At 49.7% G+C, this 25,879-nt stretch overlaps 1 protein-coding gene across 1 annotated transcript; it reads right to left on the bottom strand.

Annotated features, from left to right (window-relative positions):
* Nucleotides 1–4,589: 4,589 nt before the first annotated feature.
* On the bottom strand, nucleotides 4,590–19,031 carry TAGLN3 (transgelin 3). Its single transcript, XM_025990033.2, has 4 exons — nucleotides 18,609–19,031; nucleotides 17,295–17,469; nucleotides 6,815–6,917; nucleotides 4,590–5,063 (listed from the first exon to the last, which is right to left on the bottom strand). The coding sequence occupies exons 1-4, from the start codon at nucleotides 18,786–18,788 to the stop codon at nucleotides 4,922–4,924; spliced, it is 600 nt and encodes a 199-aa protein (XP_025845818.1). The 5' UTR covers nucleotides 18,789–19,031; the 3' UTR covers nucleotides 4,590–4,921.
* Nucleotides 19,032–25,879: the final 6,848 nt, after the last annotated feature.

Here is a 25,879-nt window from a genome sequence, read left to right as displayed (position 1 = left end):
TCACTGTTGCTGGTGGGAGGGGTGCTGGGAAAAGTAGAAAACTCTGGCCTGGTCTGTCTGCCTGGAGTCAGACGTTTTCTTAAATCCTCTGTCTTTGATGTATGAGACAACCAGGAATGGGACACATTTTCACACTGCAACCTGGCACACGACAGGCCGCATGCCTACAGAGGTCTCTAGCCGTTAGCAAATCTTTTTGTCTCCATGATCATCAGGCTCTTGATCTTGGCTCCTGGATTGAAACAGATTACAGCTGAGAGCTGGCTGACTGGATCCCGTGGTGGACCTGCAACCATCACCAGGGAAAGTTTTAGATATTCTGTACATCCTGTACATTGCACAGTAAGGTGATTGAATTGTCCTTTTATTTATTTATTGTTAAAATTTTATTTATTTATTCATGAGAGACACACAGAAAAAGGGAGAGACATAGGCAGAGGGAGAATCAGGCTCCCTGAGGAGAGCCTGATGTGGGACTCGATCCCAGGACCCCGGGATCACGACCTGAGCTGAAGGCAAGATGCTCAACCACTGAACCACCCAAGTGCCCCTGAATTATCCTTTTAAAAAATAAGTTGAAAACAAACAACTTTGGTGCCTTTTTTAAAGATCCTGACCCTCAACCCTGTCTCCTAGAGGTCTAGGGTGGAATGAGGCTCCCAGCTGAGTTGCCACAGGTGCTCCCCACGTCACCATGGCCGTTGCTCAAGTCCACCCGGCAAGGATTCTTCTTGCCATCCAAGCCTGTTCCTCAATGTTTTAACTCGGTTGGGTCCAGGCAGGTTGGGACAATGGTAAGGCTGCCCACACAGCCTCACGATGGCACAAAGCAGAAATACCCCGAGTCCAGCCTCCTCCGGCAAACATTGCCTGGCCAGCCTGGCCCGGGGAACTCTTCCTTGAGTCCAAGTGCACGTGGCTGTCATTTGGCTCTTAAACAAGCAGCTGATACAAGGAACTGCAGAGTTGATTCTGTTTGTTCCACTAGACTACAAATTCATTCAATTAAAAGTCATGTTTATGTTTCATCGTCTCCCTAATTTGTAGTATAATTCCACAAATACATTAGGGACTCCAAAAATTCTTGTTGACTCATTGATGGCAAGGATGGTTTTCTGGTCATTTTCACTCCTTCAGCACATAGATGGCTTTTGCTGATCACCAGGACAGTTTTTGAATAAATAAATAAATGAAAAGAATATAGTGCTACGTTAGGACATTACTTAGTGAAGCCACAGGAGGAATTAGGATTAGCAGGAAGGCTGAGTAAGAACAATGAAAGAGTCCTGCCCTGGAAGCCTCTAAAGAAGCCTCTAAGGATTAGCCAAATGATGGAGGAGAGGTCATTTCACCTTTGGTCTCTAGTATTATTACCAATAAGGCTCAAGGCTCAGAATAGGGGATATCTCTATGATTTTAGAACAGGAAAAGGAAAGGGATGGAACACGGGTTCAAGTTTCTACTCAGAGCTAGCTAGGGATGGGTCCCCAAAGAGCCTGTCCAATTAAAAAAAAAAAGGTTCTCTTAAAAAGAGAGAAAAGGGTTCGTTCTAACAGATTTTCGAAATTCACTGCTGGAGTTGATTAGACATTATTTTATTCAGAATTTTTCACATCTATGTTCCCAAGTGAAATCAATCTGTAACTTTCTTGTTCTTATTGGGTTTGGGAATCAATGGTAAAAAAGCTTCATGAAGTTAGATTCAATATGTTTGTCTTTTCCCAACAATTTCTTAAATTCATCAATATATTTATATTTCCTCCAAACAGGACACTTTCTTTTTCTTTTTCTGGACTGTTATGGATAAACTTTCTCTCACTCTATTGTTTAGTCCTGGTTTATTTAAACAAGAATAAAATTTTCTCTTTTGCTTCTCATTTCCTATATCAAATAGCATTTTCCCGGGAAGGTATTTTTCTAATTGGAATCCTTAATCCAATTATGTCTTCAGAGGGTTTTTGTTAAATATTTCTGTTCTACTTTTGGGCATAAAAAAATTAGTTGGTATGTAGAAAATTACATGTTGGATGTTTTCTTTTTTCCCCTTCAGCTCCTTGAAAATATCACTTTATGTCTCCAGGGTTACTGTTGAGAAATTCAATGTTAATATGGTTTTCTCCTCTTATATGTAACGGGCTTTTACTTTCTAAAAGCTTTGAGAGTTTGGTGTTTATTCTTAGTGGTCATACATTTCACTACAATGTTTCCTCCTGAGGATTCTTATCATTTATTTTTTTTTGGCATCTTTGTAAGTCTTTTAAAAATTGAGTCCTTTGGTCTTTATTTTTAATTTTTTTTTTAATTTTTGGGAAATTCTCAAAATCATTTCTTCAGATTTTTCCTCCCCTATATTTTTTCCTTTCCTTCTAAAATTCCCATTTTATGACTTTTGACCCATATCACTTAGCATTTTCATATTTATTTGTGTCTATCTTTTTTTACAGATACCTTATTTTGATATTCAATTAGCTGGTTCATTTTTATCCATTCTACTCTTGATCTTTATTTTATTTTTTTTTTATGCTCTGTGTCACCAGTTGATTTTTCTTCATAATGGATTATTGCTTCATGTTTCCAATACTTTCCCTTATTATTTTTAGTATATTTATTAGACTACTTTTAAATGATTCCTCTTGTCCATGAATTCTGCTTCATGGGGTCGGGGGGATCCAGTGTGTCATTTGATGTACAGTACTTGTGTTCCTCGGGAGACTTCCAGATGTTGCCCAAGAGCTCACATTGCCCTGAGGTTATTTGCGGATAACCTTGATTGCAAATACAAAGTGGAGAAAGAGGGGGAAAAAAACCTCAGGCCTCGGTTGGATTGCTTCTGGTGATTCTTGGGAGCTGGAAATACTACACTGAGGCAGGTAGTCTTTGGGATTACAAATTGGGCTCTCTCATTCATTAGGTGTTAACTCCTAGGACTCCAGTACACCTCCTGTCCATCCCCTCACAGGGCCTCAATTTATTTAACAGCCTCATCTCCAGGCGGTCATCATGCATTGTCAGAGGTGAGAGCTTGAGGGGCTTGGGGGGCTCCGGCTGGGAGGAGGAAATGCCTGGGTGCCAGCAAGTCTATCAGCGTTGTCACCTTCTCCTCACTTTCTGCCCTCAAGCACTGCCCTGGGATTTGGCAGCTACTGATTTCACTTTTTCTGCCTCTTTGTGTCTCTGGCACAACAGAGGTGGAGCCGGGCGGTGGGGGCACAGAACAGGCCCAGCCTGCCAGGGTCTCACAAGCCTTTCCCACCGCTGATGGAGGCCGTGTCCCATGCCCTTGCTCCCAATCCCAGCCAGGGACCTGACCACCTTCTATCTCTCTCCAGGAATTCCCTCTGTTTTATTTCACTTTTTTGGCATCCCTCAAGCCTGTCTCTCTTGCTTTTGTGGAAACTCTCAGGTCCTGGTTTGGTCGTCATGGTCATGTGACATCTTTCCAGGAACAGACAACCCACCAGTGGCTGTCAGGGTCCACAGGGCTCCTACAGGACACATTAGGTCCTTTAGGTGACTCAGGCTCATTTCCTTTATTGTAGCTTTTATTCTTGTGTGTGTGTGTTTTAAAACATTAGAAGTTTTAAAAAACCTTATGCTGAATCCTAACATGTAAAATAGATAAGATCCGTGGTGTTTTCACTAAAGAGGGAATAGGGACCTGGGATTCTGGCTCCTGTAAGCAGTGCTGCCCACCCTCCTGGGGAGCCCATAGAAATCTCCGAGGAAGCCTGGAACTACAGAAAACAATCTGAAAAGGCACCACCCAAACTCTTAGAGGGCGACAAGATCTATAGTTTCATTTATTTTTATTTCACTTTTTCTTGCTCACGAGCAATCCATTGAACACGAACAATGCTTTATTTCTTTTCTTATTAAATGCATCACTTTCTCCCCCCCCCCCCGCCCCCGTTTCTACGGGTAGGAAAGAATAAGATTACATCGTGGCCCTCGGGTTGATCAGCCTTCTTAATTTTTATGTGGCTCACGGAATCTTTAGAACCTATCCCATCTCAGCTAGATCTCAGTCTCAGGCAATTTCCAACAGTCTCAGGGATCTCGGCCCCATAAGTGAGTGGAAGGGAGCAATCGGCAGTGCCCTAACTAACTCCAGGCTTCTGAAGAAACTGTATCGATGTGCAGGGGGAAGGTTATTGGTACAGACGTGAGAGCTGCACTTTCCTTCCGCTGTCACCCATCCATTTCATAAAACCACCCACCCAGAGAACGCTTCCTGGGCATCCATAGGAGAGCCCCTTAAGAACTGGGGTTTCCGTTTGCTCATTCCGGTGCCTCCCACAGGGCCTAGCATCATAAGCACAAGGTCAGAACTTTGACCAAGGGGATCAAAGAGCTTGCTTGGTCTTGAACCCATGGCTTTCGGCGGCCAAAGTGGGCAAAGCCATTCCTGAACTTCTACGGCCACTGCCAAGACGTGCAACACAACCTTCTTAGAGCGTCCTCCCAGCTACCCTCTATCTCTGCACCTGCAATCAGAGACTGTTCACTAGTCCCATGGCCCCGATCTCTGGAGTGTGTGGAGGCCAGCCCTGCCGGCCAAGGCCCGATGGTGACCGAGAACGACGCGGACATTGAAGACACAAGACTAATCTGTTTATTAGGTGTGTTCGGAGAAGTCGAGGAGGGGGATTTTTGGCCAATAAATAAATAAATAAATAATCGGACAAGAGGAGGCTCGGGCTAAGAAGGAGCTGGGGGAGAGGAGGCGGAGTCTTTGCATAGTTCTCGGGGACACAGGTGGCAGCGGGCAAGGCGGGTTCTCAGCGGAAATGCGGCACTTGCAAAAACCAGAAACTGGGAGGCTCGGAGAAAGAGAAGGTCAGAAGGTGACTAACTATTTCTTTATCACAGAGACGGTGTGTGGAACCTTCGTGCTCCCTCCGGGGAGGCGGGAGGCGGCCTCTCACATGATCTGCCTGGGCATCCCGTACCCCGTCATGCCTGCCTGGGAGGCCCCCTTGTTGCTGCCCATCTGCAGCCCGATGACGTTCTGTCCCTGGCGGAGCTGCTCCTCTGAAAATCCTCGCCGATTCTGCTGGGCTTTCCTGGGCAGAGGAAGTGGGGTGGAATCATGTCATGCGGACAGTTTTCAAACCCTTTGCAAGACAGGCGGTTAGACAGGCTCTCCTGGGGGCCACCAGACAGACACGAGGTCCACCAAATAGAGCAGGAGGCCCTATACTGGGCTACAGTACCGGCAGGAATGAGGGCCCTGCCCCGAGCTGTGGCCCTGCCCCGAGCTATGGCCCAACCCCAAGCTACGGTCCTACCCTGAACTATGACCTTACCCCAATCTATGATCCAGTCCTGGGCTATGGTCCTACCATGAACTATGGCCCTACCCCAAGCTATGGTCCAATCTTGGGCTATGGTCCTACCCTGAGCTATGGTCCTGCCCTGAGCTATGGCCCTGCCCCAAGCTATGGCCCTGCCCTGAGCTATGGTCCTACTCCAAGCTATGGCCCTACTCCAAGCAATGGTTTTATCCTGAGCTATGGTCTTATCCTGATTTATGGCCCTACCTTGAACTATGGTCCTACTCTGATCTATAGTCCTACCCTGGGCTATGTTCCTACCCTGAGCTATGGTTCTACCCCAATCTCTTGTCCTATCATGAGCTATAGCCCTATTCCAAGTGGGCTTTTCATGATACATGAGCTCTCTACTCCTTAGAATCCAGATCATTTTTCAGAATTTCCAGGAAAGAATCGGTGGCTTTCTCTCTGAGGACTTAACCCTCAGACAACTTTTCCTGTCCCTCACTCTCTTACAGTTACCTCAAGCCCTTGTGAAAATTACAAACAGCTCTTCTTACAAAGCATGCCATTAATTCCATTCCGCCTTGCCCTGTGTAGGGCCAAGTATCAATGTTCCCATTTTAGAGCTGCAGGACCTAAGAGTCAAGGAGGAAAAACGTCTCATTCTTAACCAGAGGTCAGCAAGTTTCAATAAAGAGTCAGATAGTAATTTTGGTTTTGTGTGTCATAGAAACCATGGTATGTCACTGACAAAGCTGGGACTAAATCCAGAGTTTCAACATGCCAGTATCTAGGAGGTTTTCAAACCAGGTTCATTTAAAATGACACAAACTGGTACCTTTTTATAACTGTCTAGAAGAAGAAAGAGGGGTGAGGGAAATGTGAGGCCAATTATTTACTACAAAGTGCTCTTTGGTCTTCATTGCCCACTGAGCTATTGTGTTGAGTTCAAGCTCCGTTGCTTCCCCTACCCCTGAAAACAACAACAAAATAAATCCTTTACGGACGTGACCACATAATACAATATCCAGGCCAGGCCACTTCTGAAAGTGAGAGTGACTATTATCAATAAATTCACTGGGACAGCAGGGCATATTGTCCCTTCACTGAGTCCAGGAAAAAATAGAATAAGTAAGTTGACTTGGGGCTTCTTAGAATATAATAAAACCAAGTTCAAAAAAAATAATAAAAAATAAAAAAAATAAATAAATAAAACCAAGTTCAGACCTCAAGCCACCTCTGAGAATAGCCAGTCAGTCCTGCTCAGCTTCTGGAGAAAGAGCATATGGCCAGAGCTGGAGAAGCGTCCAGGTCTCTAGCAGGAAACACTCAACCATGTCGGCCCGGGGCGGGCTGCTGGCTTCAAGGGCAGCATGGGCCTGTCCTTGCTCTCGGGAATCCGCTGTGGGACAGGAGTGCTTGCTCCTGAGGGCTCGTGTTGCAATAGCCTCTGGGGCTTCAGATGCTCTCGCTTGTAAAAATCATCCTCTGCTGCAGGGGAGAGGGGTAGGGGCAGGGAGGCAGGAAGGGATGTTCACCTGTGAAACCAGGAGGGCTCTCCCCTGTAACAGCCGTCATCCTTGGTGACTGCAACGCTGCCGAGAGCCATCAGGGTCCTCTGCACAGCTGCCATGTCCTTCCCTGCAAGTCAACAAAGAGATTAAAGCCAACCCGATGTCAGGCCTTCCAGAGGAATCTAGGATAGGGCTGGCCATCTGGGAAGGAAGTTCTGATAGGAGGCTGTAGGTGGTCCCATCCAAGGGGGAGGGATAGCAAATAGTTCTCAAAGTCCTGAAGCTAACCATAGCACAGCTTCCCAGGAAGGAACAGAAATCACCTGCCTCGTCTCTACAGGACTTGCCCAGTTTCTCATCCTTTCATAGCTGCTGTAGGAATAAAGCGTTCCAAACTCTTAGGTGCTCAGATATATATGTAGGTCCCCGCCCTGGGCAGAGGCCCCTGCCTCAGTGGGTTCTACAGGCTGTGGCAAGGGGAAATCCTGGGGATAGGCTCAAGAGCTGGTTGGCGGAAGAGGATTTGTCTTGGATGGATTAACTGTGCCCAACCCCAGGTTGGCTCCTCTCTTTTTTATTTTTTCTGGGTTAAAAGGGTCTAAAATCACCCTTGTGCATCTGACGGAGTACTTACTTGGCTCTGGGCTGGCGGCCAGAACATGAAGGAAAGCAAATGACAGAAAGCACTCGATGTGACACAGATGATAGGCCCTTTCTGTTGTGCAGCTTGGAAGGAGCTAAATGGAGATAATAGAGAGTTGGCTTGGGTGTGTGTGTGTGTGTGTGTGTGTGTGTGAGAGAGAGAGAGAGAGAGAGAGAGAGAGAGAGAGAAAGAGGTGTGGTGTGCCCTTCACACAGTGGGAGCGGGGGCAGTGTCACTTGAGGAGCTCAGGGACGTGGAACCCACAAGAGAAGGCAACCGGCCCCCCAGGTCAGCCTGTCCTCCCACCTCCTTTCCTCCCTTCCAGCTGACCACTGCCCTGGACTGGGAAAGGCGCTCCTGCGTCGTTGGCCCTGATTTAGGGCCAGATCCATACAGGGCACAAGTGTGGAGAGCAAAGTTTAAGGCACGGGGTTGGAGCGGCCCAGGGTGTTCAGCGGGGCGGGGGGGCAAAGCTGTGAAAGTCAAGGGCAGGCCCTGTGAAACATGGACAGGCCCTGTTTGGGGGCACCTGGGGGGCCCAGGCGGTTAAGCATCGGACTCTTGATTTCGGCTCAGGTGGTGATCTCAGGGTCCTGGGATGGAGCTCTGCCCTGCACGGGGCGGGGGTGGGGGGTGGGGGGTAGGAGGATGGGGGTCTGGCAGGGGTTTGGGGGGACCTCCGTGCTCAGCGGGGAGACTGCTGGAGATTTTCTCTCCCTCTGCCTCTCTGCCCATGCATGCACACACTCTCTCTCTCAAATAAATGAATACATCTTAAAAAAAAAAAAAAAAAAAGGAGGGCCTTCTTTGCACTGAGGGAACCATCTGTGGTCCGTGCAGCCGGCTGACCCGGCTGGGTCACCGGGGACCTCAGAATCACAGGAGAAAGGCAGATGGAAAGGCGGCCGGGATGGGACTCTGGTGGAGTAAGCAGTTGAGGCCCACGGACGAGCCCACTTCAGGATATGCGTCTACTCAAAGGGGGAGAGAGACAGCACATCCTTCTTTCCCTTCCTTTTCTCCCCCCACCCCATTAACCACAGAGCAATTTCGGGGATCCTGAGGCACAGTGCAGGGAGGGGAGGCTGTGCTGTCGCAGGAGACCCCCCCCCAGGGTGCAGGGAGCAGCTGGGGTGCTGGAAGCAGAGTGCTGGGCAGCAGATGGCCGGAGGAGGCCACACGCCAGAGAGCCAGCCCGCAGGTGGCTCCGAGAATGACTTCTCTCCATAGATAAGAGCTTTTCTGTAATTGTCACTGTGTAATGTGTTCCCCCCACCTTTTTTTTTTTTTTTTAAATAGAGCCGCAGTGATATTCTGAAGGATCATTCTGGAAAGAGGCAGACAGAGGGGCTGCTCTTAAATCGTGAGCTCTCAGAAAGACGCTAGACCATGACTAAGCACAGGAAGCATAGGGTAGGCCACGCATCTGGACTCTGTACAAGAAGCACACGGGACATCTGTTTCTGGTGGTTGGAAAGAGCCAGGCCGGTGGGCCGAGGAGCTGGGGGAATGTGCAGCCGGACACCCAGCAATCCAGCCACGGACAGTACCCCAGAGCCCCCCGGGGTGCAGCGGCAAGCTGTGCAGGAGCACCGACCCGACCTCCCCAGCCTCCTCCTCCAGCCCCTAGCTGGAGTACACACCACAGGAGGCCAGCAGGGAGGAGGGGAAAGAGCTGGGGGCAAGGGTCAGACACCTGGCAACCCAGAGCTCTTTACACCCCCCATCCCCATCCTGGAGAGCGGAAAAGGGAGCAACTCCGTGATTGGGAGCAGGAGAAGCTAGGGAAGGGGGCTGTATCCGACAGGACCACATGGGGGAAGCTTTTCTTTTTCTTTTTTTAAGTTTTTAGTTATTTTTTCGAGAGTGAGAGAACACGAGCAGGGGGAGGGGCAGAGGGAGAGGGAGAAGCCAACCACCTCACTGAGCAGGGAGCCCGACTGGACTTGGAACTCGATCCCAGGACCTGGATGGACATGACCCGAGCCGAAGGCAGGTGCTTGACCAACTAAGCCACCCAGGTGCCCCAGAGGAGCTTTTCTTAAGAAAGGTCCCGAGGGGGGATCCCTGGGTGGCCCAGCGGTTTAGTGCCTGCCTTCGGCCCAGGGCCTGATCCTGGAGACCCGGGATCGAGTCCCACGTCGGGCTCCCTGCATGGAGCCTGCTTCTCCCTCTGCCTGTGTCTCTGCCTCTCTCTCTCTCTCTGTATGTGTCTCTCATGAACAAATAAATAAAATCTTTAGAAAAAAAAAAAGAAAAGAAAAGAAAAGAAAAGAAAAGAAAAGAAAAGAAAAGAAAAGAAAAGAAAGGTCCCGAGGCAAGAGATTTGAAATAAATTCTAGGCTAGACACTTCATTATACATGACCTCAACCCAGTGGTGTTGATATTATTCCCTCCGGTGTACAGATGGGAAAATTAATCCAGGAGGTTAACTAACCAGCCCAGAGTCACTCAGCAAGGAAACCAGAGCCTGGCTCTAGCTCAGGTGTCGGAATGCAAAGTCCACCAACAGTCCACTAGGCCACCATCTCCCAATGGTCCCCCATCGCAGGCTGGTTGGGATGGCATGTTTCTTGATGATCCGAGATGATATGAAGGGGTGGCAGGGGTTGCTTCAGGGCCAGGCTAGAGGGTAGGCACTGGGGGGACAAGACCCAGTCACGGTTCTTGGTCCCCATTAGTTCAAGGGTACTAACCCCAAGGGCCATAAAGTCTGAGTGTTGTTGTCTGGAATCATTTCTCCAGGTCTTAACCCAAATAAGGTTAAAACAAGAGGAAGAGTTGGGGCCTAGAGTCCCCCAACCATGGGCCAATCAAAATTTTTTAAATTTTTTCTTATTGGAGTTCAATTTGCCAACATATGTGCCAATCAAATTAATCACTGCCAAGATTCTAGGAAACACTGAGCAGAAATCTGCCTCTCTAACTCTGCCCAGCTTGCTTTCCGCCCACGTCTGGTGAGCTTTCTCACAGACATCCCTTATGCGGAGCCCCAGCGCTCGGGGATTGATGGAAAGGACGAGGGCCTTGTCCTAGCTTCCTGTCTCTTCCCAGTTCAGAATTCCAGATCACATGCTGTTGCAGGGAGGGGGCCGTTTGTGGGAGCTGACTTCTGCAACCAGGAGTCACATATTCAATGACTAAAGGAGTAATGAGGTCAAGGAAGTTCTGTGAATCTTGTCACCATCTGCCTAGAACACGGCATTTCAGAAGGAGGTTTCCCAAGCCTCTTGGGCTATTTACGGGATGCTGCAGGGGAAATCGCTTTAAAAATATGAATTTTGACATCATTCCCCTGAAAGACTGATTCAGCAGGCCTGGAGGGAAGCCTGGAAGTTTATATTTTTAATAAGCTCCTCGGGTGATTTACACCATCAGGCAAGTTTCAGAAACATGATGACTGTCAAACCAGACTGATCATTTGAAACACCTGAGCATGTTAAAAATCCAGATTCTGGAACAATCTCTGGGGATGATTCTGAAACAGCCAGATGGATAGGCAAGCACTGCTCCAGCACTTTTTTTTTTTTCCACTTTTTAAAAACATCGCAACGTCTGGCACATGGCGAGTATTACATGACATTCCTTAAGCAATAACGCCTCCCTTCAGAGAGATCCTCCACGGAATCAAATGGTAAAGTCAATAATTGGAAGGATCTGATCCAAGTTGGGAGCCAGCTCAGAGTCTGGCAGCATGGAATCTCTGCTCCCTGAAAGCTACCCCTAGATATTTTGGCAAGACAGCTCGAAAACCACTGCTCAGGACTATTCTTCCAAGAAAAAAAACAAAAACAAAAAACAAAAAGAACGGTTCTAAAAGAAGTACCAACTACTTGGGAAGTGCTGGGAATTTTCTAGATGCTGAGTCCTTGATAGTGACCTACAATGGAGATCACTGCTCTTAAAAAGAGAAGTGACATATGGACTAGGAGGTACCAAATGTAACATTAACAGCTCAGCATTTGGATCCTGCAACCCGGCCTCTCCTCGTCTCCGCTTATGGGAGGGGCTAATATTATACTTACAATTCTAGAAAATGCGACAGTCGTATAGTACAGTAGCCTCCCTTGTCTACCCTGGCAGACCTCTTCTCGGGGGTCTTGACACCTGAGTGTGCCCTCCCTCCTGCATTATCACAGAGCAGTGTTTCCCCCAGTATGGTCTTGCACTTCAAACTACAAAATGATAACCTCCGGGGGCGGGGGGCAAGGGTATCATTAGGTTCCCTGCTTCCCCAACCCAGGATGTTTTTTTTGTTTTTTTGTTTTTTTGGTTTTTTGTTTTTTTGGTTTTTTGGTTTTTGTTTTTTTTAAGTAAGAGGCTCCATGACAGCATGGAGCCCAATGCAGGGCTTGATCTCACGACCCTGAGATCAAGACCTGAGCTGAGATCAAGAGTGATGCTTAATTGAGCTGCCAGGCATCCTTACTACTCATAAAGTTTGAGTGCAATTACCATAAGGACACTTAAACAAGGAGTTCGTTCTCTTGAATTTTTTTTTATCACTTTTGTGATATTTTATGCATGTCTTTGGAAAGAAAAAATAATCGAAAGGGTAGAAGAGAAAGAAGACCACAGAGAGGTCATTGGGTCAGGTAAGTCAGATTGGACGCTCTACTTTCAATACTAAACGTTTTTTTACTGTTTTCAGGCAAAACTCTTTGCTTCAGACCTACTTCCATCTTTTTATCAGTCTTGACTAGTCTTTATTACTTTTGGAATACTGGCTTTTTTTTTTTTTTCATCTTTTCTGGGATCATTTCTGATTTCCCTGAGTGATAACTTAGGCATGGCCCCAATTCTCTATTTAAGGTAGAGAAACTGTTGCTACAGTCAAATGAGAAATGTCCAAGAGTAGGTTGGGCCTGCTCTGTGAGTTGTATGGATTTTTGTTGCTTGCCTTCCTGGAGACGCTCTGCAGGGCAGTGGTTCTCAAAGCGGGGTTCCCAGGCCAGCAGAAGCAGAGTCACCTATAAATTAGTAAGCAACCCCAGATTTAATATCTCAGAAATCCTGGGGCTGTGTTTTCCTAAGCCCGCCGAGTGATTCTGATGTAGACTGGAGGTTGAGAATCACCGCTGAAGGGGAAACCTGCCAAACATGATCACGAGCAGACCTTGGGGTAACTGAGCTGACAAAAGAGGAGGCTGCCAGCAACAGGCATGTGTGATGACTCAAGTCACTACAAGTACCTCACAAGATCCCAAAATGTCTCTCAGGCTGGGTGAAATGTTTCTTTGCTTTTGCTGTTAAGGAATGACACACACAGCGTCACCTCCCCAGAGAATATACTTGGACCTTACAGGTACTCCACTCCCCGATGTAAACCCCCAAATCCTGGTCATCACGCAAGGGGAACTGGGAGAGGGCAAAACCATGGGTCCAGGATCCCCATCAGTAGGACTACTGAGAAAAGTAATCAGACAATGGCCTTATCAGAGTCTTGCCTGCTCTGATATTCTAGAATTCTACATGTCTAATGCTTGCTCAGCATGTGGTGAGGCAAAGAAACCCAAAGGTTAGTTGCCGATGGTCTTGAAGCTGGAGAAAAAGCCAACATTTATTAGGTGTCCATTAGCCAGGCATTGCACACGTTTAATCCTTATAAGAACCCTCTGAGGAAGGTACTAGACTTATTTACAGAGAAGGAAAATCAGGCTTTTGGAAGCTAAAAGCTCACAATGCTGGGATGTAGCTAAAGAGTTTGGACCCATCTCCTTGACTCCAAACTCATGCTCTTTTCACTGCACTGAGATCTTCTGGGTCTGGAATTGGCAAAGCAACATATTATGGGGAAATACGTCAAGAGGGTAATGACTACAAGATAGAAAAATGTCAAAAAAGGCAAAGCCAGTCCCTCTGTGTTAGAGAATGGCCGATGCACCAAAGACACCCCAGATGATAGAGGGCAGATGTCATCCAGGCGACCTTACCGGCTTCTGCGTGAAACCATTAATGGAGTCCATCTGTCCCAAGACAGAATCTGTGCCTCCCCAGCCTTCCTCCTGCTGCCCTCATTTCCCATTTGTCCTAAAAAGGACAGGCCAATGACAACAGTAACTTTTACACTGTCACCATGTATTATGCTCTATATTGCCAGACACTACGCTACGCACTTCTAACGCATCATCCAATTCCATCCGCATGTCAACCCTGTGAGATAGATACTATTCCCCCATTTTACAGAGAAAAAATCCCCCCATTTTATATGAGAAAAATCGAAGTTCAAAAAAGTTAACTGATGAGGGGTGGAGGAGAGGTGTGAAGTAGGCCATCTCGCTTCTGACTCAGAAACCTGCCTTCTACGAGCTTCCAGGGTAAGTTTTCTTTGAGTCTTTTGGACCAGAGCATTCCCCAGCTCCCACGTGTTCTCGCTCATTCTCTCTGTCTCTGTCTCTCTCTCTCACACGAACACACACACCTCCTTTTCCTGCTCCCCTCTCTCCCCTTCCCACTTTCCTTGCACAGGAAAGACACTGACGTCAAACCTCCGGAACGCTGTCCTGAGTCATGGACAGCTGAGACGGCCCCACTGCTGCCCCTTCCCGTGCCCACAGCAAATCCAGAAGGTGCCAGGCGGTGGCCTTCCCTCATCCAAGAGGAAGACTGCACCAGGCTCCAAGCGGCCCTCACTTCTTCCCCAGCCCTGGCGGAGATGGCCCGCCCTCCCAGGGGAACTTCAGGAGCTTTGTCTCTCATATCCCTGGGATTGGGTTGTTTTCTGGGCCATTCTGCCCTGGGTTCCTTTTCAAAGTCCCTTTATTCTGGTATCTCCCAAGTCCATTTCACACATTTCACTGTGCCTGGAAAAGGGGTTCCAGGACAATGGGTCCATCCATCCGGGGGCCTCTGCGTCTCTAAAAATACCCCAAGCCCTACATGAGAAGGCCTCCTGCAGCTTTATCCACCCACAGCTTCAGAGCAACATGGGCCACGGGGCGGGGCGGGGGGTGTGGTGGCGCGCAGGCTCCTGGGCAGATGCCAGCAGGGAGGCGGGCAGGGGGCACGGAGGCCTGCAGCGTGGGGGCCGCGGGCAGAATGCGGGGAGACGGCCCAGCTCCTTGTAGCCGCGCACGCCTGCCTCGTGGTGTCCCTTTGATTCCCGCCTGCTCAGCGCCACGCGGGGGCGAGCACAGCCTGGAGGGCCCAACCCGGCTCCCTGCGTCCCGAGGGCCTCGCTCAGGCCCAGCCCGGCCCTCCCTCCTCCGCCCAAGGCTCCCACCGCGCCACCTCCTGCCGCACTGCGTGGTACCTGCACCGCCTGAGGCCCCATCCCCGACCCTGAGTCCCTGAGCACCCTGAGCCCCTGAGCATCCTGAGCGCCCTGAGCGCCCTGAGCACCCTTAGCGCTTTGAGCATCCTGAGAACCCTGAGAACCCTGAGTACCCTGAGCGCTCTGAGCACCCTGAGTGCCCTGTGCATCCTGAGCACCCTGAGCATCCTGAGTGCCCTGAGCACCCTGAGCATCCTGAGTGCCCTGAGCACCCTGAGTGCCCTGAGCGCCCTGAGTGCCCTGAGCATCCTGAGCGCCCTGAGCGCTTTGAGCATCCTGAGCGCCCTGAGGACTTTGAGCATCCTGAGCACCCTGAGCACCCTGAGCATCCTGAGAACCCTGAGCACCCCGAGTGCCCTGAGCACCCTGAGTGCCCTGAGCGCCCTGAGTGCCCTGAGCATCCTGAGTGCCCTGAGCACTTTGAGCATCCTGAGCGCCCTGAGGACTTTGAGCATCCTGAGCACCCTGAGCGCCCTGAGCATCCTGAGAACCCTGAGCACCCCGAGTGCCCTGAGCGCCCTGAGTGCGCTGAGCACCCTGAGCACCAACTGCCACTAATGCTCGGGATGACCAGGCCTGATCCTCCGTCTTCACTGTCCCATGGGGGGCCCTGGGGCCCCTGCAGGCCACCTGGACACTCCTGAGCACCTGCTTTGCCGCTGCAGGCCACGGCGCCCTCTACCACATTAGCCACATTGCCCTTGGAACCAGTCTCCTTCTCTTCCTTTTAAGCTTCATACTTTGTGCCCCAGGGATGAGACTCCTCAGCGTCAGCCTCGTTTCCTCTTTTCTAGAAGCCTTAACCTGGCCTGGAGCCCACCTGGCCACTACCCTACCTCAGGCTACCACACTCTCTCTCTTGCGCTTCTTGACCCCCCCCTTGCCCCTCCCTTCCCTTAAGAAGCATTAACCTAAAGGGCTGGGGCAGGTGGTGTAGACCTCCCCTGCTCTGTTCATCAGAGGCCATCGCCCGCCCCTCCCCTCCCCTTCACTGCCAGCGCCTTCCCGGGTATGGAGTTTATCTGCCTGGTCCTCAGCAGGTAAAAACATGGTCAGCCCCATAAAGACAGGAGAGCACACTCAGGGTCCCTGTGTCCCACAGACCTTCTGCTTTCTTCCTCTTCCTACACGCTTCCTATACCGGAGGGGGGGGGGGCTCACCCTTCTAGTCACATGAAGCCCATCGTGCAGGGGCTCCATCCTTTGTCCCACACAGCCCCAACTCCCCCTCCTCCTCCCCTCAGTCACTGCTAGGGCCCAACAACCCGCGCAGGTGAAGGAGGGAGCCTCCTGCCCGAAGTGGGGTGCACTGGTTGAGGCCCATCCTCCAGCATCAGAGTTGGGGCATGAGCCTTGGCTGCTAATTGCCGGCCATCGGACGTGGTAACCATGGACAAGCCTCCGCTCCATCCTCCAGGAAACCGGAAAACGCCACGTCACCGGTCCTAGGAGAGCGGGTTGGCCCTCACACTAGGCCCACTGCATGGGAAAATGTCCACAAGCAGTGGCTCTCGTTATCAGCTGGGGGAAACATCATAGCTCTGATCTAAAGAGCAGACCCCACAAGCCTGGAGTGTGACGTCCAGGAGGACTTGGAGGCGAGCGCCCACCAGGCCCCAGGGCCTGACCTGCAGGTCCGGAGATCTGCGCTGCTAGGCAGAGGCAGAGCGCGGTACACTGGTTGGTGTCTTAGGATTTTAACAACTCACCAGTGAAGGAGACAGGAAATACCACCGGCCCGGGCATCCTACTGGTTGGACCAGTAGGCACTGACAACACCCAGTGGCAGCGGGCACTGAGAGCGGGGCCTGCCTGGCAGCCCGCCTTCACCTGGTCTGTCCCCAGGGCCTACATGGTTGCACGCAGGCGACAAGCATTTGGGCCCAAGGGCGCCTCTAGGCGCTGTGACCGTGGGTCCCAAGTTCTCGGGCACTGTCTCCCAGTCACATCATGTTCCCCGACAACGGTGGATTATTAAATATGTCCGGAAATGTGATTTGATTTTTATGCCTCATAAGACTTCTTAAGTCACCAATGTGAAAGAAAAAAAATCATGTCACACTCTCTAAGCAGAATACATATCTGGGAAGTAGAGTCACCGAGCCCGGTAAGAGGTTGGGGTGCTCTGGATTTCTGGGCTTGGAAGACAGAGCTGCGCCAGGCGGCTTTGTCTGGAAGCCCTGCCGCTGGTGAGTCAGAAGCGTGCTCAGCACCTCCCTTCTCTTCCAGTAGCTACCATTTGTGCAAGAGTACCTTGTGGGAGGGGTAAGAGCAATAAAAGCCATCCCTGCAACCATTATTGGCTTCCTGTCCTCAGAGGCTTCAGTGTCGGACCCTGCCATGGCCTCGGGGTGTGTGTTCCCTCAGAGGAGGGGACCCTTTTCAATAGAATGTCCCCAAGGGGTGGGGTCACAGTGGATAACCTCCCCCCCCCAGGAGCGCGCGAGCGCACACACACACACACACACACACACACACACGTGTGCACACACACACACAGGCAGATGCAGGCAAGAACAGTGTGAGCAGGTTTCACAGAGGGGGGGGACATGGAGGGGGACGGGCACAAGGCCCCGGGGCTGTTTACCTTCCCACAGATCCACCGTCTGAAAAATGTCAGTGGTCCTGACCCCGTAGATCTCTGCTGCTTTTAGGAATTGGGAGATTTGCTCCATCTGCTTAAAAGCCATCTTCGACTCTGAGATCTTGGGGATAGGCTCCTGTCCGGGTGGGTATAAACTGTTTATCAGCTTGCACAGGACCTGAAGGGGGAAGGGGAGCCAGTATCAGTGTTTCCCTTTGTACGAACCGGTGGCTGAGGCAGAGGAATCCCAGGCCCCACAGGGAACGCCTCACAGGTTTGGGCAGCGGCAAGTCTTTGGCACCCCAGGCAGGCCCTGGCTCGGGGCTGGGTGCCCCGGTTCCCACAGCACATCCCAAAGCCCCCGCTGGCCTGGATCCCAGGGCTGCTCCTGACCGCAGTGGGTGCTGCAGCCCAGGCATCCCCTTCTCGCCCTGCTCCTCCGGGCCTTTCTCTGGCAGAGGTAAAGCAGGTCTACAAATAGGGAACAATATGGGTGATGGGGCCTGGGGTCCAGACTTCCAAGGGAGGGAGGAGAAGTCAAATAGTAGAATCTAATACTATGTCCTCTATCGAAAGGCAGATCCGATTGAGGCTTCCGTAACTCATCCCCTGTGTGCCAGCCACGGATCCCAGGACTGGACCGGGGACTCCCGGATGCCTGGAACCCGGGTCCTGGGCAACCCAACCTAAAGCGACACACAGCTGTTATGTAACCGTGCATGGCAGCCTGCAGAAGGGATGGGCTCGTTCCCCTCGGCAGGCCCCAACCCCCAGGCGCCCAAGAGCATCGGGTCCAGCAAGGATCCCCTTCAGTTTCTGGAGATCCCATGTGTTCATCAGACATTCAGCGCCTCCAGGCAGCAGGGCCCGGGAAGGGAAGGGAAGGGAAGGGAGGGGAAGGGAAGGGAAGGGAGTGGGGGGGGGGTGGTTAGTGTCCTCCATCCCTTCCTTTGTTGCACCTTGCAACTAACCCAAACCCCGGGGCCTGGGGAAGGACGACCCCTCCCGGAGCTGATGGACCAAGAGGCCGGAGAAATCCTGATGGGAGTCCTTCCCGGGGTTCCCTTCAATGCCAAAGGCTTCCCCTTTGGCACTAAGTCCCGGGGCAGCTGCCCCTCGGGGGGATGGGGATGGGGATGGGGATGGGGATGGGGATGGGGATGGGGATGGGGAGTGCTCGGGCTGCTCCGGGCTGCCGGGGACGGCGCAGGGCGCGCAGCCCGGGGACACCGGCGCGCCCACGCCCACGCCGTGCCCCGAGCCAGCGGCCGCCGCGCCGGGAGGAAGCCCCGGGCCCGGCCCGCGCTCGGCCCTTACCGTCCCGTCCATCAACCACTGCTGAAAGTGGGCCCTGCCGGGGGGCGGGTGCGCGATGTCCTCGGCGCACTGCAGGATGATCCAGTCCACCAGCTTGTTCTCCAGGTCCGCGTCGTACTTCTGCTCGATCTTCTCCTGCACCTCTCGGCTCAGGCCGTAGCTCGGGCCCCGGTTCGCCATCTCGGGAGGAGCGCGGAGGCCCCGCGCCGCATCCGCATCCACACAATAGCGGCGGCGGCCCCGCGCCCCGCGAGCGCGGCCCGGACGTGCTGGGCGGCGGGCGGGGTTAGATCCCGGAGCCAATGGAGCCCCCGGCGCCTCGGCTACCAGCGCGCGGGACCGCGCGGCCACGCGCCGGGGACTCCAGAATAAAGCCCCTGCGGGGGGGGGGGGGGGGGACCGCCCCTCCCGGTCCCGCCCACCGACGGGTGAGGGGAGACGATGCGCGCGGGCGCACCACCCAGGCCGACCCCCCCCCCGCCCCGCTGCAGAAGCACTGTGCGCGCCCGGGATGCGGAGGTGGAGGAGCAGGTCACGAACTGGCAGGCGGGCAGGCCGCCTTGACGGTCCCTGCGGATGCTGCGCGGCGCGCAGAACGGTCCCCGGAGCCGCTGGGAGTGTCTCCCCGCACCCGAGGGGCAAGTGGGGGCCGCTGCTAGGAGCCCCCCACCCCCCACCCCCGGTGTCACTCAAGCCCGCCCGCCTCGCCCGGGCTGAGAGCTTCTTTCTGGCTGCACAATTCTTTCCCCTCCTGGGGTGGGGTGGGGGGTTAGAGGTGGGGGAGGCCTATTGTCTAGCAGAGCAGCCCACGGGGGTGGGGGTGGGGGTAGAGATGGGGGGCAGGGCCGATTGTCTAGCAGAGCAGCTCACAGCTGCAGGGGCCCCGGCCTGGGCCTGGGGGGAGGGTCCATTCTGTCCGCCGTCCACCTGCCCCCGCGCTGCCCAACCACTTTCCCTCTGTCCCTCTGCCCCGAGGTAGCAGTTGTCTGGCTGGACAGGTGGGAGGGGCTGAGAGCTGCAAGCATTCATTTGTTCAGCTGCCAGCTGCCAGCCAGATTCCATCCGGAAGCTTCCATCCTGGTGGGGAGACTGTTGTGCCTCAGTTTGACTTATCGGAAGGATGCACCCTTTTTTTTAAAAAGAAGGTTTATTTATTAATGAGAGAGAGAGAGAGAGAGAGAGAGAGAGAGAGGGAGAAGCAGGCTCCATGCAAGGAGCCCGTCGTGAGACTGGATCCCTGGTCTCCAGGATCAGACCCTGGGCTGAACCACCCAGGCTGCCCAGGATGCACCCTTCTAATGCTACTTTTAATCAGAAGATACTGAGAGTGTGAGAAATCAATTAAACGAGAGCACACAGAGTGAAAGGTTTGGGTAGAGTGTAAACATTTCATCCGTTTATTTTAGTTAAGGACCTGGCAGGCCCCACTGACGTGCCACCAGTATTTGATCAAACAAGACCCTGGGACTAATCAACTTAGACCTAAATTGGCCTGAAATTTTTGTAACTGCTAAGGGGCTTGGCAACCTGTCTTCCTAACTGTAAGCCACCTGGTAAGGTCTCATTGTGTATGCCTCGGAGTACTTTTTTTCTGAGAAAAACACTAAAAAAAGCGTTCTTTGGGGTGCCTGGGTGGCTCAGCAGTTGAGCATCTGCCTTTGGTGCAGGTCATGATCCTGGGGTCCTGGATCGAGGTCCACATCCGGCTCCCCGCAAGGAGTCAGCTTCTCCCTCTGCCTATGTCTCTGCCTCTATCTGGGCCTCTCATGAATAAATAAATAAAATCTTTTTAAAAAAATGCATTCTTTTGGTTCATTCAGCAAATATTTTTTGAGTGCTTAATTGTGCCAAGTACTGCACCACTGCACCACAGAGGAATCAAATACAATTCTTTCCCCTGGGATGGATTGTTCAATTGACTCAGGCATATTAGATAAAGCAATTCTGGTGTATGTAAAGGTAATCCTGGTGCCTGGGCAAAATTGGTCAGAAGCTAGGCAGGGAATGACTCCTTCAATATTACATGTATTAAGAGAAATCTCCTGCCAGCTGGGGCCTGGGCTATTGAAAATGTAATCACTTACAGTTAGGTTTGCTTGAGAGAGAACCCTGAGACACAGAGCACTGTAAGAGAATCCACTTTTAGGAGAGCAGCAGGTATAGAAAAAGGCACAGCAAGGCCTGACTAATGCAAATCTTGAGGCTGCATGGAATCATCGGTTGAAGAAGCTCTAAAGACGACAGAACTGTCTCTGGAGATTTGGGGCTTAGGGACAGAGTTTGGAGCAGGGAAATTGTCAGCAGAATTTTGGAAGTCACTAAGTTGCATTTGGGTGACAGTAGTAAGGTCAATTCCAACTCTTGACTAAGGAAACAGAGGCCGGAACAGAAGGCACGTTACTTTCTCTGTGGCTGGAATTGCCCTAAGGAAGAGGTTGGTTGGTTAGATAAAGCTAGAAACAAGTCTGTAAGATGTACTGTGCATTTATCTTCCTTCCTTCCTTTCTTTCTCTCTGACTGTACTTTGCAGATCATTTGTATCCAAAAATTTCCTTTTTTTGTGACAAAACAGCTGGGGTGCTTTAAGTGTGTGATTGAGCTCTCTTCTCAAAGAGAAGATACAGTGGCAAAGAGTGGGGGCCGCAGCAAGCAATAGGTTAGCAGTGTCCAGCAATCTACAGAGAAAAAAATGTTTGATCCCTCGGAGAAATGGGCTCAACCGTTCATTTCCTGAGTGCTTCTACTGTTCAGTTTCTCAAAAACTTTTTTTTTTTTAAGATTGTATTTACTCATGAGAGACACAGGCGGTGGGAGAAGCAGGCCTCTGTTGGGAGCCTGATGGGGGACTCTTTCCCAGGACCCCCGGATTACGCCTTGAGCCAAAGGCAGACGCTCAACCACTGAGCCACCCAGGTGTCTCTCAACAACTTTTTTAAAGGGCCTCTGTATGTATGCACTCTCTGGATCTTTCATGAATAAAAAGAAGAAAATCTTTGAAAAAAAAATAAAGGGCCTATGTATATGAGTACAAAAATGCATGAGACATGGCAATGTGGTCTAGAAGCAAGGTTAAGCTTGTAAACAAGAAGTCCCAGCCAGTTATCATGCTAAAAGTATGCACAAGGTACTCAGGTACGATGATACCTAGAAGAAGGAGGTAGGGATTGGTGAAAAGGTTTACAAATGAGATGACTTTAAGCCTCAAAAGATGAGTGGGCGTTTGCCAGTGGATGGGGTGAAGCAGGAGAGATTGGGAATTCAGGAACGGGCTTGGCAAAGGCAGCTTATTTAGGCAGTGAAAATGTTCTAGTAACAACAAAGCATAGGATTAAAGGCAAGAGACCTATAGGAAGAAAAATAAGGCTTGGCTGTCAGACAGGCTCTAGACCATGAAGTAGTCTGTTTGCAAGTGCCCATGGTCAAATTTTCAGGATTTTGAGAGCCAGTTGTCACTTAACCATCATAAGCAACTAAATTATGTAAACTTACAATTAAATAAATTACAAATGTTAAATACTCAAAATGGATCACTTCCTAATTTATTTTGCTACGTTTTACTATTACCTGTGCTTTGGGGGATATTATTATGTTTATTGTCTCTCTCTGGTGTATACACTATGTAATGGTGTGCTACTGGCCATTTCTTCCCAGCTTTGTTGTATTCAGTGACAGCATAGAGGTAGCTTCAAACCAGTCATTAACAGGTGTATTAATGCTATGGATGTTGGCAAATTTATAAATCAGGGTGTTTTTGTTTTGTTTTGTTTTTCTGGAAAGCTGGTTAGTTGTAAGTATTTATTGGCTTTGTTTACCACAGGACTTACACAAGAGGTTTTTAGTTTTATCGCAGGAAAAGAGAATCATCCAACTGATTTGGGCGAAGGAAAAGGGGATGATTAGAATGACTCACAAATTTGACCTGTAAAATAGGTTAAGGTGGTGCCATTTATTGTAAGGGGACTTGTATTCGGGGAGGCACATGTACGCGAAACGTAACAAGGTTTGTACTTCCTAAGTCTGGGGGCCCACGATCCATCCCAGTTGGTTAGATACGTGGTTCTGTGGATCTGGACCTCAAGACAAAGATCTGGAATGGAGGAATGGACTTGAATCATCTGCATGCGTAAAAGCTAGGAGAGAGGTAGGGTGTCCGTCCTTGACTCTTGATGTCGGCTCAGGTCATGATCTCAGGGTTGTGAGATCAGAGTCACCTCACAGTCTGAGGTGCCTAGGGATAAGCCATGTCAAAACAAAGCTCCTGACCTCAGTGGTCCTTTGAGAGAGGGAGGTTGGAATATACCAGAGAATCTCAAAGCACTTAAATTCTACCGAAAGGGGGAGAACAGAATGCTGTTCTTGAGAAAGCACAGTGGACCAGGGACAAACTTATTAGAAAAGAGAGGTGGAAAGGAGTTGGGAAAGGCTTTCCCTGGGAAACTGACATTTGAGCTTATTTTTTTAAATTTATTTTTTATTTATTTATTTTTTTAGTAGAAGAAAGTTTTTCTGTCAGCAAGACTCTGAAAGCCCAATGTGTGGAAGGATAATTTCTTCAAAAGACACATTTGGTTAAAAAAGAAAAATTGCTTGCTTTTTCCTAGGTATATTCTCTAAATGCATAAAAGCACCACGTTTTAAAATATCAAACCGACTATGCATATCATGTGATTACGTTTCTAAATTATAAATGACTTTATTTTTTTAAATTTTTAAATACTTTTTAAAAAATGACTTTAGATGTACTCTTAGAGGGAATCTTTAAAAGCTGTATTTACATTCCACCATCTTCTTTCCTTCAGAAAATAAGAGTTGTTTGGGTTTTGTTTTTTTAACAGTTTCAAATTTAATGAACATTTGGCACATTCCCTTTGGGCCCTGAATGGTTGTGTGGTGAGTACTGTTCTCCTTGCTGTCTCCATGCTTTACAAAGCTCAGCCTTGCCCAAGGCTCTTTCCCTCCTCTCCTCCACACAGAACTTTCTATTGGCTGCTCAGAGAACAGCATACCGTTTGGATTTGTGTCTGGAGATGCCTCTAAGCTCAACAGATGCAGCAAAAGCAAATTTATTCTGGTCTCGCTCAGCTTTCCTTACCATTGGCGTTTGCCTTAGCTCTTTCCATTGTACATGCTGAGATTTAGAAGGGTCGTGCATTTAGAATGATGCAGGAGTTCCAGAGGATAAAGCACTCGGGGGCTGCTGGTTGTTCAAGCATTTTCTGTGTCACTGGATACATGTCATGGAGTTTTAGGGGGGGAAAACCCACTAAAGTAACTAACAACGCACTAGACCACATGATCTCATGATACAAAAATCATATGGAATTCGTGTTATCTTTGTAAAACTAGATGAAAATTTTAAACAGTTTTTCCTATAGTCAGGTAGGGAAGGTTCCTCCTCCTTCCTTTTTTTTTTTTTTTTTTTTTTTTTTTTTTTTTTTAAGATTTTATCCATTCATGAGAGACACACAGAGAGGCAGAGACACAGGCAGAGGGAGAAGAAGGCTCCATGCAGGGAGCCCGATACGGGACTTGATTCCAGAACCCCGGGATCACACCCTGAGCCGTGATGCTCAAGCGCTAAGCCACCCAGGCGTCTATTCTAACCTTTGAACGTTTAAAAGGATACCACACAACTAACCTTCTAATTTGGCATCTTCAGGAGAGGCAGGTGCTTTATAAGCCCTGCCTGCTTCCTTGCCTCTTTTCCTTCCTAACCCCCACGAATTATGTCCACCAGTTTCTCACCAAACTGTGCTCAGTGCATCATAAAAGTGAAAAGGTAGGGACTCCCATGTTGGTCACTGTTCCCAATGTACTGCACCTATTTAACCCTTATGCTTTATTATCTAGCTTTATGTCATCTGACAGCTGAGAAAACTTCGGGGAGGTTAAGTAAATTGCTCAGTTACAGGGTTTGTAAATGGTGAGCTGGGATTTTAAGCCCACCTGCATAGCCCATCCCTAACCACTATGCGTAATGCCTCTACAGGTATGCTGGGAATCTCCAATCACGCTTATTACATTTTTTGAGATGCTTAACCCTAGGAAAATCTCATGGGCAGGGCTGTTTTCTCTTCATCTTTCGAATTCTCATGCCTAGCAATGTCTGGGTGGAGCAGGCCCTGGCATAGCCACCCTGCCATCTGCCACCTGCCACTCGAGCTAGCACTAGGCATCGAGGAATACGCATGATTCATGTCTATTTGATTGGTAAGTGATTTTTGTTCAGTATAACTCATAGATTGTAGTCCTGTAGGACATTCCCCTTTTTAGTATCTGTTTCTGGGGTCCTGAAGACCACCTGTAGGTTTGATGATTTGTTAGGACTCAGCACATAGTTCTACTCACGGCTATGACTTACTAGGAATACAGAGCAAAATCTGCAAAGGAAAGACATATGGGGTGAAGTCTGGGGAAATTAGGCACAAGCTTCCAAGAATTCTTTCCCAGTGGTCATGCCAAAACTCCCCCAGTAACAGTTGTGACCATACATGTGAAAGGCCCACCAGGTAAGCTTGTGATACTCAGTGCCCAGGTATCGGGAGCAGGCCACTAAGCCTCTGTCTGGTACCTATCACAATTCCAGACTCCCAGAAAGGTGTTGAGCACAAACCATACCGTTCATATAGTATAGACAGTTTAGTGAGCCACTTTTACCAGTTTCAGGGATGGTGGAAACCTCCTAAAAGTCAAGTTCCCAGACGCCAGCCAAGGGCTCACCTTGTAAGCTGGTCTCGCTGAGTCTACGCAGTCGGGCTTGCTATTTTAGCGTTCTCTGGCATGGGAATTTTATCCCAAAAATGTTCTTTCTGTAGGTCATGTTATCAATTTATTTTACTTTGACAGACACAACTTAAGCAGGCTAAATAAAGTCCAGCCAAATTTAAAAGCTAAAAGACACCACCTCATTGATATCAAGGCTCACTACGGTGTAAGCCCATTTTAGTTATTGAAAAACACCTTTGTACTAATTGCAGTTCATATTTTCTTACTATCTCCGCACTTCAGGAAGCCCTCTGACTTAGATGGGAGTCACTTGGCTCTTTGTTATTAAAGGCACATAATAGTAAAGGAATGTTTCTGCAGGCAGGCAATTATATAGAAAGATAAGTTGCCTCTTTAGAGTACTACATCAAGATCAAATCCCCCCATTTAAATGGCATATAAGCCAAAATTTAGAAATGATATATTTTCTTTATATCATTGTAAAGTTTTGAACATTTAAAAACAGATAACATTAAGTTCAAACATAACACGCAGAACATAATATA

Source organism: Vulpes vulpes, chromosome 1, assembly GCF_048418805.1.
Source record: "Vulpes vulpes isolate BD-2025 chromosome 1, VulVul3, whole genome shotgun sequence".
Classification (NCBI taxonomy): Eukaryota; Metazoa; Chordata; class Mammalia; order Carnivora; family Canidae; genus Vulpes; species Vulpes vulpes.
The sequence above is the reverse complement of the archived record's forward strand: the minus strand, read 5'-3'. Positions and strand labels throughout refer to the sequence as shown.

Excerpts from the sequence above, each read along its gene's own strand:
- TAGLN3 (XM_025990033.2), bottom strand. The coding sequence starts at position 18,788 with ATGGCGAACCGGGGCCCGAGCTACGGCCTGAGCCGAGAGGTGCAGGAG. Across the intron at positions 17,470-18,608 it reads AGTGGTTGATGGACGGGACG|GTCCTGTGCAAGCTGATAAA; the intron begins GTAAGGGCCGAG and ends TTCCCCCTTCAG. Across the intron at positions 6,918-17,294 it reads GACGGTGGATCTGTGGGAAG|GGAAGGACATGGCAGCTGTG; the intron begins GTAAACAGCCCC and ends GTTGACTTGCAG.